This window comes from Platalea leucorodia, assembly GCF_965183815.1.
Source record: "Platalea leucorodia genome assembly, chromosome: 17".
NCBI lineage: Eukaryota > Metazoa > Chordata > Aves > Pelecaniformes > Threskiornithidae > Platalea > Platalea leucorodia.
Window position 1 is genome coordinate 5846195 of NC_138839.1, and position 17212 is coordinate 5863406.

The 17212-nt window shown below is 45.2% G+C and overlaps 1 protein-coding gene across 4 annotated transcripts; it reads left to right on the plus strand.

Annotated features, from left to right (window-relative positions):
• The first annotated feature begins 10691 nt into the window (after positions 1 to 10691).
• TARDBP (TAR DNA binding protein) lies at positions 10692 to 16856 on the plus strand. Of its 4 annotated transcripts, XR_014230032.1 has the most exons (7): positions 10692 to 10873; positions 11318 to 11570; positions 12326 to 12489; positions 13554 to 13694; positions 14379 to 14549; positions 14931 to 15518; positions 16009 to 16856. XR_014230032.1 is itself a non-coding variant. In XM_082328788.1 (6 exons), exons 2-6 carry the CDS (start codon positions 11333 to 11335, stop codon positions 15459 to 15461), a joined length of 1245 nt encoding a protein of 414 aa, XP_082184914.1. In that variant the 5' UTR covers positions 10692 to 10873; positions 11318 to 11332; the 3' UTR covers positions 15462 to 16856. The 4 variants fall into 4 exon arrangements, 3 of the variants coding, with proteins under 3 accessions (XP_082184914.1, XP_082184916.1, XP_082184915.1); XM_082328788.1 differs by having other exon boundaries at positions 14931 to 16856; XM_082328790.1 differs by having other exon boundaries at positions 11321 to 11570; positions 14931 to 16856.
• The last annotated feature ends 356 nt before the right edge of the window (positions 16857 to 17212 follow it).

A 17212-nucleotide genomic window follows, 5' to 3' on the forward strand; every position in this document is an offset into this window, starting at 1 on the left:
GAATAAGGAAATCTGAAAAGCCTGGATGGGTCTCTTGTTTAGAAAGGGGCAAAGCTCCAGATCTTGACATTGCAACTTGGGAGGCCAAACCAAACTGCCTGTAATGACCCTGCCTCAGTATTACACAGCAGAGTTTTGCCATCGATAAACTGCAGGTAAGACTGCCCCCTCATGTCCAATCTGTGAATCTCACCAAATCTTTAAACTCCCTGGCACATAACCTTCGTTTTGACTAAGTAAAAATGTGTAGATTAAATGAATGTTTATGTGGGAATACATACCTTTGTCATACTCAGGTTGCTGTGCATAGATTCTCAGTGTATGTTATTATTCTCAGTATATGTTATTACTTCCCTTGCTAAATGTAAACCCCTGTCATTTACCTTGCCTTCTTTTTATTTATTTTTTGTCCTACTGAGAGACAATCAAGTGTGACACTTCCTGGTGTTTGACTTTGCTGGCATTTTTATTTCATCTATAAAAAGGATCTTTCTCTGAGAAATTAAGTCACATTACCCTGACAGGTTACTCCTTTTGCAGCTCTTTACTCTGCTGTCAAAGTGGAATTATTGATGCTTCCTGGATTTCTCTCCTCAAGCTTGCAAACTGGAAATGATAAATTCTCTGGAAGGCAGCAAGCTAATTCTTGACTTGAATGCTTTATTTTGGGATAAATGCAAAGATTCAAAGCGAGTTGCTTAGGAGGGGGTAGTCACTGGTTCTGACTCCAAAGCAAGAGTATATTTTAGTATGTCCTTAACTTTAAGTATATACTAAATTTACCTTTGCTGATCTCTTCAGGACCACACACAGGTGTGAAGGTATGTACTGAGGCATTTTACCACATTGGTGCCAGGCTGCTTTGCAGGAGTGAGAGGCCAGACAATATCTAAACAGGGAGAATGTCACAGAGTTTCGAAGTATCATCTAGGACAGAAGTTATTTTACCAGCACATGTATCTCATGACTATAGCTCCCTCTGGAATCTAGCTATGGCACCTGGATCTACTTATGATTCGCATGGAAGCTATCTACACATCTTTTCAAAGTAAATAATCTGCCTGGGTTAGATAATGGGGGTTAGGAGGATGACAAATTGGGTTAATAAAATGTCAGCAAGAGCCAGGTTTTAAGTCTGGAATGAGTCACAAGTGAAACAAGTTTAGTGGCCAGGGTTCACCCTTGATCTTGAATTGGTATTTGTCTACATCACTGAATAACCACAAGTGATCCAGTATAACTCAGCATAACTGACAATCCAGCGTTGGCAATATTGCTGGGGTGGAGGAGGGGGAAAGATGTTACTGCCCCTTTAGAGTCATGCCACAGTTAATGACCAGCGCTGAAGAAACAGTAGCCACCGAGATGGCATGAGACTTCGCAGGTCTCTGGGCTGAAAAGAAGCATCTCCAGCACAGCAAATGTCTTCTGCTGCTACTGAAGTTGGCAATGTGTCTCTCTTCTACTCCCCAGCCTGGAGCAAGTATTTTCATGGCTCACCGATTAAGCTGGTCTGGGTGGGGAATGTACAGAGTAGTTTAGTATGCTCATCAGGATGAACTGAATATTGGTGATATTTTAGGAGTCTGAAGGCTAGAAGGGAAAGATATGCAGTCAATCAGGATTGAGGTACACCAGTGAAGACATTTGGAGACTTGGGGAGGTGTACTGCATGTGGATTAGTAGAATTGCATAGAAGAGTTCTGAAAATAACTGTTGGCTGTTGGGTTTTTTGTTGTTGATTTCTTTTTTTTTTCTATTTCCATAAACAACTATTTACTGCTAAGCAAAGTTCATGATGATTGGAACCACACTGGCAATGACAAAGAGAATTAAGGAGATGTAATGGACATATAATCTTTGGGTTCATGAGCTACTAAGCGTATGGTAATGCCAGCACAGTAAATAACTTGGTTATTAACATATTCTAAAATTAGATCAAGCAAAAACAGCATTCACAAATACTGAGACAATTCCTGGCAGAGAAGAGAGAGATTACTGAAAAGGTTTGAGTAAGTGCTATGAATGGGTGATTGCCAGGCTGGAAAGCAAACTTCCAAAAGCATGAAGACTTTGTCCCAGAAGCTGCCTTGCATTCCTTGATGAGGATCAGCTTCAAGAAAAGCCTCACCGTGGGTTCTGGCAGAGCCAGACATGAAAAGAACAAGCTCTACCTAATGCCAAATCTTCCAGCTGCAGCTTTGACAGTAGGAATTGCACTGCAAGTCTGTACTCCAGAAACTCACAGTACAGAGTGACACAAATGGTAAAGCAGCAGGAAGACTGATACGCAGCAATTCAAATACATTAGACTAACCAACTGAAAAAATAGCCTTGCATTATTTGTAGCAGCTTATTGAGCAAGATAAGTTTTGATCCAAATATTCCTGAACATGGAAGAAATAAATAACTAGATGACATGGAGTTTGCGTTTATGTTCTTCTCCATTCCTAAAAAGAGACATGGAAGATCTGAAATAAAAATCTGGAATGGTCTTTATTGTTGGAAAACGGGGGAGGGAAGAATATCTAAAGCACCCCATCACTAGAAAAGAGCAGTTCCAAAACCTGGGATCTCACCATTCCCTCTGAGCTTTCCTAACCCAAGCTGTGTGTTGCAGAATCCCTCTCCAACTCCTCCAGACTGCCCTAGCTGCATCTCAGCAGTCCCCTCCAGGTGTCAGCCTTGCACTTCGCATGAGATTTTTCTTCCTTCAGCCACATCTGGAGCGAAGTGCTGGGTTCAGTGGAGATTCCTGACAATAGATCATCAGAAATCTTAAAATATTAAATGCATTCCCTAATTTCATTTCAGGAAAAATGCTGAAATATCACAGCCCCACCAGGCCTCCCTCAAAATTGTAGAACTGGTGCCATTGTGTAAGGGAGGGGATCTAAATGGGCCCATTAGCTTTCTACGGTATCTGCCAAGAGACCTGTGAACATCTGCCAGCCCAGAAACAGTTCAGGAGCCAGGACTTTCACTTAGGTTTTCTTTTTTTAGGGAATAATTAACATGACTGTCCTTTCTTTGGCCTTAATTCCAAACTACTTCCCAAGATACTAAAAGCTTCTGCTCTCCTCTGCACTTTTGTACATAAATCAGAACTACACTGAGATTTTTCTCAATTGGACCTCATCGTGGTAGAGCTACTGGAAGCTAGAATGAAGGCAAGCACATGCAGGCCCACCACATCATCTAACCCTGCTCTGATTTCAGGCTTAAGATTGTTGGCAGTGCTGTTGTTTGGTTTAGGACTAGCACTGTGGGAAAGACAGCAAATAGACATAGATTGGCATTGTCCGACGCTTGTAGCTGTAGGATTGGACAGATAGCCTGGATGTCAGAAGTAAGATTCCCCTTAGGATACTGCTGTAGTTTATGATATTGCTCAGAATTGCTACAAATCTTTAGGCAGGTCAAATTTGGGATGTATTCTTAAAACTATATGCATGAGCAATAATGCATGAAATACCAAAAACAGTGAAATCCTTTGACAGAGCGGGAAGGGAATTGTGTCAAGACTGAGATATGTGGTGTGGGTGGGTGAATTTTGCAAAAATACAATGTTTGGTTCAGATTTAAACCGTCTTTCAATTTCATGAGTAGAAATTAGAGTCCCAGCAGAGTCTGCTGACCTAGTAGGTTTTGAGATGACATCCATGGATGAGAAACTGGGCTGAGTTTAGGTCTTTAATTCTTGTAGTGTAGGCCACTGAAGAGCTATTGGGTAGCAACAATTTTCAGTAATGACTGAGCTAGTAAGGCTTCAAATATAAACTATTGATGGGTCCAAAGGTCTGTATCCCATTAACTGTCATAAGACAACTGGCAAACATGATCATGAATGCAGTTTTCCATAAGGTCTTTCAAAAAGTCTGAGTGTTTCAAGATTTTTATGGCTGCTAGGAGAAAGTCTGTCACGAAAGCACAATTCCGGGTGTCAGATGTCACCAGTTTTTCACTATGGACTTTCAGAATGACCTTGGGGAACCTGGCTTACCCCAATACCTCAGTTTTCCAAACGGTTGCCTACAACATTAACTGACCAGAGTTGGATTAATTGCATTATAAATGTAAGGGCACTAAAAAGACATGAAAAAATTCAGAAAGAGAAAGATAGAAGTCTATCACCTCTGGCAGTTTCAACTGCACAAAAAGTCCATTTGGTCACATCTGGTTGATCAGTAGCTCTCGCCACTCTCATCAAGAATGACTTTCTGTTCTACGAGCATTAGTTCTCCCCTTTCTGCGGCTGTCAACTATTTCTCATGTAAAGGTCTTGCTCCTCTTTCAAAATTACCTGTATTAAGGCAAATTATGTGTTCTCTTCCTTTCCTTGTTGAAAGTCATTTACATGAAGAATCACAGAACTGAGATTATAGATACTGGGGGAGGGAATGCAGAAATATAGCTAAGACTGGAAATTTGGGTGGGCCTCAATTTATGGTGGACAGCCAAAGAACAAATGTCTGATGTCACAGTAAATCATTTATATTGCAAATGATTTAAAATAATGAAAACCCATATGCATTAAATTTTGCCCTGTACATCCATTTGATATATTTTAAGTAGACAAAAGATAGATTTTACATAAATCTTCAGTAAATGTACTTTGAAAAAATATCACCAGGCAGTAAAACCTAACCATTTTAAAAAACAGTCTTTGTCTTATACTTGAGCTCCTGCTTCAGGGTGCATTGTTCAAAAACAGCAAAAAACTACCCCAGACTGTCTTCCCACTCCTTGAAAGAGAAAACAAAAACAAACAAACAAACAAAAACAACAAAGAAGGAAAACTAGACAAAACCGCTTTTGAACAGATCCTGCCAAAGTTGTCCTGCACACTATTCCAGGTCTTACAGGAATAGCTGCTACATCTTACCCAAGCCACCTGTGGCTTTGCCTTTGAAGCAGTCTATTTTCAACCTCCAGTGTAAACACTCAGGTTTGTATTCAATATTCAGGATCTGTCACAAACCAACACTTGCAATTTTATAGACTTGATGCTAGCTCTCTAGCACAGTTCCCAGTCTGTGGATTTTGTCCTTTGGTTTATGACAATCTGTGCTGACGGAAGTTCATGCTCTTCCATGCTGGGAGTTACTACACAATCTAGCAAAAAAAGTCTCTGAATCCCAGCTCCAGTATACTGTAAGAGGCAACAAACTCCTTTGGAAGACGCCTGGCACATCTTCACCAGGAACTTAGCTCTGGGAACTGACTAGATACCTCTGAGAATCACAGGCAGAAATTCTTCCCAGGCTCTGCTGTGGATAGTCCAGAAAGGCAAGGGAGGTGACTTGCAGATGGTTTGATGTGACTCTGCCAAACAAAATAGAATGAAGTTAATTTTGCATTCTCTGTGTACAAGATGCAAACATTTGACAGTTCCCACAGGTACCAATCAAACAAGAGGGTGGAGATGTCAGATACTACTTACTGTTCTGCTTTGAACCCTGGTTCACAGCTCAGGAACAAAGGTAGCAGTCAGCACCCCATTGCCAGCAGTAGCTATGGAGCTCAGAAGCGCCTTTTGTTACCATTGGTGGGTTTCTAATTACTACATAACATTTTTAGTTCCTAACAGAGCTCCTACCCATGCCGATCCTTTTGTATGATGGGGCTGGGCTTACTGAGTAGCAGCTGGGACACCACCACACCTGGATGGCTGACCCCAGCTGTTTCAAAGACATGCAATCGAATCAGCCTCACTCTCAGATAAGTTAATTGCCTATTTTGATTGTTTCGTGTCCCACTAACACTCAGCATCTGTCTGGTAGTAAAACAAGCAGCAGCAGCGACTCTTTGTAGTGTGTCAGCTAGGGAGATATGGCCAAAGGTTTTTTTCAAAACAGCTGCTAGGGCTGAAAGGACCCAGACTGATGGGCACTGAGTTGTTCTGGGTCTTTGCAAGAGCCAAGTATGTAAAAAAATCTGCCTTTGATTGTGTTTGCTGAGAGATTAAAACACACATCACCCATTCTAATCAGTTTTGGAAGAGTTAAGTAAATAGGACATGAATCAAAAGGAACATGGAAGCTCTGCCCCTTTAAGAAACAGGCCTAAACCATCTCAGGTGCATTAAAAATTAGGTAATTGAAATCATGGCTTTATAGGATCATAGGAAAATTGCCTGAAATATTTCAGGCACTATAATGAAGTCTTGGATGCTGTTTTAACTAAGGGGATTAGGAGGAGGAGCCGCAGTGTTACTGTGTAAAACCATGGACTAAGTAATCTTTCCAGGTACTTTACATGGGCAGAAGCTGCTTATTTTAAGGAAAGCTTTTCTCTAGCAGTTGCTTCTAGGCTGCTAGGTATTAGTAAGTTTTTACATTGATAACTTGGTTGTGCATGGAAAGCTCTATTTATGGTAGTTATTGGGGGGGAAGAAGTAATTATTACAAATGTCCCTATGGTTGTGGTGAAAGCCCATTCAAAGAAAAAGGAAAAATGTAAGTATTGTAAACCGCTATTCTTATTGTGTGTTGAAGGGATTTTCAATTGTAGCTAGGAAAAAAGAAATACTACTTATCTTGTTCCTTCAAGGGAACAGCGCCTCCTTTTCTATGATATAGTATCTGTTTAATTAGAGGCTCAAATGGCTTTCAATTACAAAGAGAAATAAATAAACTGAACGGTGTCGTGCTCCTTCAGGCAACTGCATTCAGGGTCAGCTTTATTTGGTGCATGTGGGAGAAAAAACTGTGCTTAGGTAAGAGCAGAGTAAGGCTGAATGAAAGGATGCAGACAACTTACGGGCACAGTCCTAGGGATACAGTGATAATGTGCTTTCCCCCCCACTTGCTAAATGTATTCAGAATGAGAACCAACACAGAGAATCTAATGCTTCTATTTGCTCAGACTTTTCTGCAGAGAACACTTGTTTCATGTCCAGAGAGGAGAAACTGTGATTATCCTCCTTACACTCAGAATAAAGCAGGAGAAACTTGATGTTGAAAAAAAAAAAACCAAGACTTCTACTGAGTAAGGGTGAGAGACAGGATTTGTTAATTATTGGCAAAACCAGGCCAGATTCTGACTACGCTGGCATGCCATCATTCATTAAATCCTCCTGCTTTTTACTGCTCTAACTATGATTACAAATAGGCCCAAGCACTCTGTGTTTTTCAGTATCCACAGTTGTGTGGGTTTTTTTTATCATGAAGTTATATTTAGATGCCCATTGATGTTGTTTTTCATCTCGAGTGCTTTTGGGAGGGCGAACAGCTGATCATTACACTGAGTTTGCTTGTACCCATGAGCACACTTAACCTAGAGCAGCAAATAGTTATTGTATTGCATTTTGTTTTGTGCCTGTGGGCACACTTAAGTCAATATACATGATGGCTAGTACCACAGTATTGCATTTGTCTACACCCATGGGCACTCCGAATTGCCAGTGTGAGGGAATTGGTGAATTAACTAGTGTATGCCCACTGGTGTAGTTACTTCAAGAGCAATACTACTGTTAATTGCTTAACTTAAATCTAATCATAATGTAAAGTAACAGAAGGAAAGCACTGCGAGAATCTCAGTTCTTACAGAAAACAGATAGTAACACTGGTTTAATTCTAAGCTTGTTTGTTGCGAAAACTGAGGAACAAGCTCTTGGGGCAGAAGCCTCTGTTGTGAATAATTGCCCTTCTTTCCCTGTCTGTTTTACAGTCAGCAAGCTGCATCGAGCTCATTGCTCTCTCCAAGCTTTTACCTGCATGAAATCTAGTTCAGGGTTGATGCTTACTCTGCTCATTAGTGAAATTACCACCAGATGCTTTGTTAGATAGAGGTCACTCTGGCTGAATGCCATGACAACCTCTTCAAATAGTGTGATTGCTAAACTATAGCTTTGACTCAAAATGGTGCAGTAGGTAATGTTGACATGCTGCAATTACTGCTCAGTCCTGACGGCATGTTCAAACAACGCTGACTACCTCAGTGCTGACTTGGCAACACCAGAACTGGATTTGGGATGTGTATTGTGGATGACTAGAAAACGTAGGAATTTCAGGAGAACGCCTACATGGAGCATTAGCTTATCTCGTTAGCCTGTGTCTAGTCAGGTCCTCTCAGAACTCTGTTGAAAAATGGTAATTAAATGATAAGCCTGAGTCTAAAGTTCCATGGGCATAGATGGGCTAGGTTTCAGTGGTGCTGGGAGCAACTGGAGAAATCTTAAGCAGGAGTCTTACGTACTCAGCAGAATACACGAATGCAAGGGACTGGATTAGCCTTTCCTAGCAGCAGGGCCATCTTTCCTTACTAATAAGACTTATTTTTACTTCTTTTTAGGAGACTGGCGCAAGGAAGGCCAAGCTAGATGGGCAGTGGGAACACGGCCCACATGTGGCCTGGATGAGTGTCACAAAGGAACAGATGAGGAGAAAGGAGGGTGAAGAAGGTAGCAGAACTATTTTCCTTATAACAGCACGGTCCAGCCCACTGGTTAAGTCACAGTGCTGAGCTGGTTAGAGCAAGCGCTGCAGCGCGCTTCTCTCTGACGATGGCAGGCAGGACTTTACAGCTCTGCTAAAGACAACCCTGTGTGGCCTCCTGTTTGTATACATCTTGTGATGAAAACGGATTGTGTTACAGATGTCTCTGCTGCAACTTGCAACTAATGTGACTGTGATTGATGGACCGGATAAGCTTATTATTAAAGTATCAGAATAAAATAACTTGGAGATATGGAATGGCAATTATCCAGATACAAAATGATTGATTAAAACTGTAGAACAGTTACTAATTTATAGCTTTACAGCATTATCGCTGCAAAGTTAAAAAAAAGTGTTTATCTAGAGGGCTATGCTACTGAAAGCAGATGATTAACCTTATAAAAGGAACCAGACCAGGTGGAAAATACCATGTTCCTGGCACTGTTGTTTTTTCTTCTCTGTGTGGTTCCTTTTGCACACAGACTTGCGTAAGGTACGTGAACAGAGGAGGCTTGGCACAGTGGCCTAGCTAGCAGTCCTTCCTGGGACTGCAGCTTAGGAAAACGTATGCAGACTTGCTCTTCTGCACATTGTTTTTCTTTTTTTTTTTTTTCTTTTTAAGAGTCAGAAAAGTGGCAGCAAGAACACGAGTGTCCCTAAGCCATGATGGCTTTGGATGGAGTTCAGAAGTGTATAATGATATTTAACCATTACTCTTCCCATTAAGTAAAGGGAGATTGGGTCTAGAGAGGATTAAGCCATGTTATAGCAAACACTTACTAGGTATTAAAGGACAGGGCAAGAACTGTTAGCTTTTTTTAACTTCAAGCGATCCTACAAAATTGTTTTATACAAGGTCAGAGCAGGGCAGTGAATGGGGAGAGAGGCAACCCCCCCAACATCTGGAAGAATTAATGAAGACATCAGTTCCGAGTGATGAACCAGTTGTTGGGGAAGGGGGAGGATGCCAGACTAAGACACTAAATGTCATGTACAGAACTGAGCTGCCATGAAACTGTCTGCATTAGTCAGCCTGGTTAATCTAGTTCTTCCCAAGATCCTCGGGGAATGCCTGCAGGAGATCTGCAGATGGAGGCATGTGGGATCAACCCTTCCTACCAAGTGCAGAACGATGCTATTCAAGTGGCAACGAGCCTCAGCTGGTGTTGTTCACTCACACCTTTTGGTGAGAGGGTTTGCCTCCTCTGCTAACGTTACAGATAACCTTAAACGCGGGCGCTTCCAGGCTGATGCTGAGGTACTGCAGCGATTGCCGTGCTCGGCATCTCCAACGTTATCATCGTGTTCTGTGAAAACCGGATCCTAAAGTGCGTACGGCATCTCCTCCTGCCCAACGGGAAGAGCCCTCGGTACCCGAGATCGCTCACGGCAGGCTGCTCTCCAGTGACGGAGACCCCTCATCTTCCCCGAATAAGCTGCTCCGTTGGTTAGGACTTGTTAGGAAGGGTGTGGGCGTGTGTTTGTTTGTTTTTAACCTTGAGTCTTTTTTTGGCTGCAAATTAAGTAAGTTCTTGTCTTTCTGGTAGCGGGGATGGGAGAGAAAAGAGATCGCCGCGCTTTGCTACGACTGTTCCGGCGGACTGGGAAGCCTCCGTTTCCCGCAGGCTCCCGTCTCCGTAGGTTCCCGGGGAGCCGCCCCGGGAGGCGCCGGGCTCGGCAGGCGGGGCCGCCAGCGCGGCCGGCGTTCGCACAAAGCCCTGCGTCCCCTCTCCCGCCGGAGCAGGACCGGGCCGGCCTCCGCGAGCCACCCCCGGTACGGCCGTGGGCTCCCTCACAAACCACCGCGTTTACCTTGAGCGACGGCCGCTACCGGGAAAGCGGGCCCTCGCACCGCCGTTCCCGAGGCCCGGCTGGCGCTGGCTGCACCGCGGGTCGGGGGCTCCGCCGTCGCCGCCGTCACGCCGCGGGAGGAGCCGCCCCCGCGGGGCGGCGTCACGGCGGCCTCGGCCCGGGCGCGGGTGGGACCCCCCCGTCCCCACGCCTGTGCGTGAGCCCCGCCCCGCGGCCGCCCCGCCCCTTCCCGGCAGCTCCCGCGCTCGCCGCGCGCTTCGCGCAGGCGCGGGCGGGGCCGCACCACCGGCCCCGCCGCTGGGGGGGGGGGGGGGAGCGACGCAGGGAGCGGCCCCCTCGCCGGCCGCTGCCGCCGCCCCCGTCCCGGGAACACCGCCCGCGGCCCCGGCTGGGCGCGGACGACGCGTCGCCGGAGCGCGGTCGGGGCCCACCGGGCTCCCCGCGGCGGGAGTCGCGGCGCTGCCACCCCTCCCCGCCGCCGGGAATGGTTCGCCCTGCGGCCCGGCCCGGCCTCTGAGGGGGGCCGCGGCCGCCATTTTGTGCGGCGCCAGCGGAGGGCAGCGGGCCGGTGCGCGGCGGAGGCGGTGAGGGTCTCCCGGGGACGCCGCTCCCTTCCCTGGCCGGTGAGCGGGGCGCGGCGGGCGCGCTCGGGGCCCACTCGGGGCCCACTCGGGCCGGGGCTGCCGGCGGCGGCGGGCTGCGCCGCGCCCGGAGGTCGCAGGCTTGGGCGGGCCCGGGCAGGCGGTGGGGCCGCGGGGGGCTGTTCCCCCCAGCCTGTCACCGGCCCCGGCCCCGCTGGGGGAGGCTGCGGCGGCCCTGGGAAATTCCTCCGCGTCTCGGGGAGCCGTCGCTGTCGGTCCCTCCGCAGGCTCCGGGACGGGCGAGGCGTTCGTCCGTGCGTCTGTCGGTACGGCGGGGCCCGAGGCGTTCACGTCAATGAGTAACGCGTTTCGGTGTACCCTGTCCCGTAACAAACACGGATGGGCTTAAGGCTGGAAAGGTGAGAACCAGATCAAGGGGAACAAGGTGATGGCTTACGCCCGCTTCCCCCCTCTCCTGTACTTTAGTAGCTTCCAGCAAAGATGTCGGAGTATATCCGGGTGACGGAGGACGAGAACGATGAGCCCATCGAGATCCCCTCGGAGGACGACGGCACCGTGCTGCTGTCCACCGTGACCGCCCAGTTCCCCGGGGCCTGCGGGCTGCGCTACAGGAACCCGGTGTCGCAGTGCATGAGGGGGGTCCGGCTGGTGGAGGGCATCCTGCACGCGCCGGAGGCCGGGTGGGGAAACCTGGTCTATGTTGTGAATTATCCCAAAGGTTTGTCTTCGTTCCTTCGGCTTTTTCGTACAAGCTCGCTTTTTCAGTCCAGAGGTCCGCGTGAGTCACCGCCAGTTTAATGTGGCTACAGTATTACTGTTGAACCCTCTGATTTACAGAAGTTCAGCGATTTTATTCATGCGTGTGTCCTGCAGATTAGTTTTGACCCCACCGAGTTTTCAGATGAGCAGTGAAATTTTTAACTCTCTACCCATACAAGCACTCTAATGACAAAGTCTTGCGTTACCCCTGGAGGGTTTGCAACCTTGTGTAGATCTTTGAAGACTGCCGTGTAACGGGATCTCTGTGTACTCACAGATGCTTCTTCTCAAGCCATGGTTTGGTACCATTTAAAACAAATGCTCAGGAAAAGAGGAGCCTGACCACCTTGCCCCACCACCCCAAAAAAAAAGGGGGGGGGGGGGGAAGTAAATTGCTAATGCAATATCTTTGTCTTCTCCACATCCTATAGGACTGTGAATGTTACTGGATAATACTTTAGTAAACTAACACAAAGCTAACTCAAGCAAATTGCATTTTGGACGAGGACTTTAAGTGTAAACTGTTCTTTCTTCTCTCCTTATAAACAGTTGGATCTGGATTATAATAATAAGCTCCCAGCAGCTGGCATGTGTTCTTTTGTCGTCTGTACTTTTTCTCATTTTAGTCTGTGATTTTTATACCGTGCGGTTGATAATCAGTGGAAGCAGTTTCCAGAGTTGAGGATGATGTCTTATGTACTTCTTTATATTCAGATAATAAGAGAAAAATGGATGAAACAGATGCATCATCAGCCGTGAAAGTGAAACGAGCAGTACAGAAGACTTCGGATTTAATAGTCTTGGGTCTTCCCTGGAAAACCACTGAACAAGACTTAAAGGAGTATTTCAGTACATTTGGAGAAGTTCTGATGGTGCAGGTAAAATCCTTTTGCAGCCCAAATAAGGGGGGACATTAGGTAGAAATTGGTCTTCTGACGAAGCCAGTAGAAACAAAGCTGTATGAACTCGGAGAAGATCTGAAGCTGTCTGTCTCTGTTCCTAGGTTGCGTTCTGTCCCACGAGCGTTGTAGCTGCAGGCTTGTGTAGGTACAGATGGTCAGGGATGTTTGGGAGTGGTAATTCATGCAGATCAGCTTAATGGGTACAGTGTTTTTAAGAGCTTTTTAATTTATATTACTATTATTAATTGTTGCAGCTGAATGTGTGTGTGCGTGTGTGTGTGTGCGTGTGTTAAGGAGTTGGAGATTGCTGTGATGGGAGTGTTCCAAGACTGATACAAATCTCAAACAGAACTTCACTAAATTCATTCAGTAACAGCATGCTTCATACTGGCGGTTGCGTCTGTGTTACGACTGCCTACACCAGGCCGTTACTCTGCAACGCACGTATCCTGCGTCGGCTGAGTGCCGCCTGGTTAGCGTGGGTGCCTGGGACCTCGACGGCCTTGGCTGCCGAGATGGCCTGGCTATGGCGCGAGGGCTCCGCGGTGGCAGAAGACAAACCTGCTTCCGTTTTCTTCTGTCTTTGCGCGTGATGTTTTTATCCTCCCAGAAGGGGGAATCTCACCTGATCCCGAACACTCGGCTGGTTCTCTGTTACTTGCATGGCCCCTGTGCGCAGCTACGCGGGTTTGCCCCTTTGGTGGTCACATGGCTTATACAGCTGGTCTGGCTATGCCATCACGATATGACAAAATATTTATAGCCCATTTTTGGTAATGCTTGGGCTCAAGGCAAGCTAATCATTTGTAGGTGTCACAGGCCCCTGCTTTGACTATATAATGTTACAGTAATTTTTGTAAGAAAAGGTAGGCATATACAGTGAGATCATCAAAACTTTTCGTATGCTTTTTCTGGTGATCTTAGTATCAAGGTTGATAGAGGAGATGACTGGTAAATAGCACGTCATTAAGTCACAAATACAGGCGTGCACTGTTTCTGTGATCTTTTTAAAAGTCTGCTTTTTTTTTTTTTGGTCTTAGGTTAAGAAGGATATTAAAACTGGCCACTCAAAAGGTTTTGGTTTTGTTCGGTTTACGGATTATGAAACCCAGGTGAAAGTAATGTCTCAGCGGCACATGATAGATGGAAGATGGTGTGACTGTAAACTTCCCAATTCTAAGGTACTTTCATATTTATTACTAGTTTTCTTTTTACCAAACACTCAAAGTGCACGTTTTTAGCAACTGTGTTAGGTGAGCAGATGAATAATGCACTCTTGGATCTGGCTTTTCAGTCTGTGAACGGAGAGGACAGGTGAGAGCAAGGAAGGAAAACGGGGAGGCGGTGGGTGAGCAGGGAATGAAAGAAGCGTTAGGAAAATAGCTGGTTATGTGGGGGAATTAAGTACAAATGGAAATCTGAAAAGAATGTGTTTTAATGTCCAGCAGTACCTGCTTAACTTGTCTGCTGCGTGAATAAATGGAGAATAAAGCAGGCGGAATAACTAAGCTAGGGACGATCAGAATGAGTCTTTGCATACAAAACTGAACCTGAAGCTTCTATTTCCTGTGTGTATATATGCAGTTATTACCAAAAAAGCGTCCTTCTGCAGTGGCCTTGTTCCTGTTCTGGTGTATTGCTCCCGTCTTCATTTTCTTGTGACTCTTCTCCATCTGTACCAAGGTGTAGGCATCTTCTCTGACCAGAGCTTTTGAAGTCTTTCACTTACAATCTCAAACTTTCTTGATCGTCAGTCCTCAGAACAGGCTAGATTAAAAGGGGCCTTTATTGTCATGTAACTCGGTTCTCAAGGATAGTTGTGATTTTTTTTTTCTTTGTTTTTTTTTCTCTTCAATTCTCTCCAGCAAAGTCCTGACGAACCTTTGCGTAGCAGAAAAGTGTTTGTTGGGCGCTGCACTGAGGACATGACGGCAGATGAACTCCGACAGTTCTTTGCCCAGTACGGAGAAGTAGTAGATGTCTTCATTCCTAAACCCTTCCGAGCATTTGCATTTGTTACGTTTGCAGATGACCAGGTAGGTCTTAAAATATATTTTAACTTCATATTTAGACAGCCTGCGTTTCAGTAGCTTGAAAAAGCATTATTTCTGGAACTACGCATGGAACACTTACTTGTCCACTGTCTTGAGAATTCCAGTGGTATTAGCTTGAGTTGATGTACTGAGTTGCCTAAGGTTGCGCTTTTCAGATGCTGTTGTACAGACGGGTTTTATACTGCAGTTAGTGTAGTAGTGAATGCGAAGATAAAACACTTCAAATTGGATTAAGTATATGCATATGCTTCCTTTGCAGGTTAAATATCTGCTCAGAATCATGCGGGCTTTTTTGTCTTGTGCTGCTAACGCTTAAAAAAAAAAAGTCTAGCATACATTTAATCAATCCCTTATTTCTTATAGGTTGCCCAGTCTCTTTGTGGAGAGGACTTGATCATTAAAGGAATCAGCGTACATATATCCAATGCTGAACCTAAGCACAATAGCAATAGACAGTTAGAGAGAGGCGGAAGATTTGGTGGTAATCCGGGAGGCTTTGGGAATCAAGGGGGTTTTGGCAACAGCAGAGGTGGGGGGGGAGGACTGGGTAACAACCAGGGCAGTAACATGGGTGGAGGGATGAACTTCGGAGCCTTTAGCATCAACCCTGCCATGATGGCAGCAGCGCAGGCAGCCCTGCAGAGCAGCTGGGGGATGATGGGCATGCTGGCTAGTCAGCAGAACCAGTCGGGGCCGTCGGGAAACAACCAGCCTCAAGGCAACATGCAGCGGGAGCAGAACCAGGGCTTTAGTTCAGGCAATAACTCCTACGGCGGTTCCAACTCGGGGGCAGCGATAGGCTGGGGTTCGGCCTCGAACGCGGGCTCCAGCAGCGGGTTTAACGGAGGCTTTGGTTCAAGCATGGATTCCAAATCGTCAGGCTGGGGAATGTAGACGCGGTGGGCTCTGATACTGACTCTATGGTGGGAAATCAAATTTTTCTAACTCATGGTAAGTATACTGTAAATTACATATATACTAAAATTTTCCAGATCACTTTGTTCAGTGTGCAGTATATTCAGCAGTATTTTTGACATTTTTCTTTTTTTAAAAAAAGAAAAAAAAAAAAAGAAAAAGAAAAGAAAGGTAAAAGGAATTTTGTAAGTTTTGTTACATATCTTGTTGGAATACTGAATGTTTGGAAGCGGACTGCTGTTTGCCCGATAGGTAAACTAACACTACAATCGATAGGAAAGGTTTCTCCTGTAATACTTTCTCCCTTGTTTCCTGGCTACCTGAATTCTTTGCATGTTCAAAATGGAAACCATTGGTCAGAAACAGCATTCTCTCCCTCTTGTTTTTAATTTGATCCCACCATAAGACTCTCCAAGTGCCCCAGTTGGAGAACACGGTGTCGTTTTTGTTTCGTGTTTGTTTTTTTTGAACACTGTCTCCCCTCCATACTAAAGTACGATATGAAGGCTTCATTTAATCTCCGCAGTTCATCTCATTTCAAATGTGTATGGAAGAAGCACTTCATTGAAAGCAGTGCTGTAAATATTCTGCCTTAGGAATACTTCTGTCTACATGCTTTCTCATCCAAGAATACTTCATCACACTGCACATGCTGCGTCTTAGACGGTGGGTGTTCCATTTTTATCCGCTACTCTTTATTTCATGGAGTCGTATCAACGCTATGAACGCAAGGCTGTGAGATGGAACCAGAAGGCTGTTTGAACTTTTGAAACCTTGTGTGGGATTGATGGTGGTGCCGAGGCATGAGAGGGCTGGTATGTGCGAGATAAAGGAGAGAGCGCGTGCAGAGACCTGGTGGTGCATTATGGGATTTTATTTTACTTGGCGAGATGTCTCTCAATCCTGTGGCTTTGGTGAGAGAGTGTGCGGAGAGCAATGATAGCAAATAAAGTACGAGTGTTTATTGCATTCAAAGGACATCCACATGTGGAAGACTTTAAGTGGGTTTTATACCTAGTTAATCAATTAGTTGAATGTGTTATGTGAAATGAATATTTGTATTTTTTTTCCCTTATGTCAACTGCTGTGAATGCTGTATGGTGTGTGGTTTTTTTTTTTCTGTTAATGATCTGTAAGTGTGGTAATGTGAATTGAAGATGATGGGGTTTGTGATGAGAACATTGAGCTTGTGGTGTGCTTTGCAGTAGCTCTTGTAGCAGAGATCACTAGCGAGCTCAGTGTGCCTCTCCAGGGTGGAAGTTCCACTGTCTGTAAGATATCCATAAGAATGCTGTTTGCTGCAGTTTCGTGTTTGGATGCTTTTTATAAGATTTGTCACTGTAGGAAATTCTTAAATAAAACTGATTTAAGTAATATGTGTCTTTGTTTTGCAGCCCTGAATGCAAAGAATTCATAGCAGTTAATTAATTTTACCCTTTTGAGATGAACTTCTGTAAAGCTTTTTTGCAGTAATTCGGTTTGTTTCAGATAAGCATGCTCTAAAAGTTGACAAGTCAAACGGAGCCACCGCTCATCCTGTATCGATACCTGACACCCAACTTTAATCCACTGTATTTTTGCACTGTTCAGGGATACGTATATATCTAAAATCCAGTTCCCACATGTTTGGGTGTCCGCACCTAGAATGGTAAGCAGTTCCCTCCACATTGCATCTGTACCAAGGAACGTTACTTACTTGTTCTTTCCGGAGTTGGGAGTTCCTCATCACA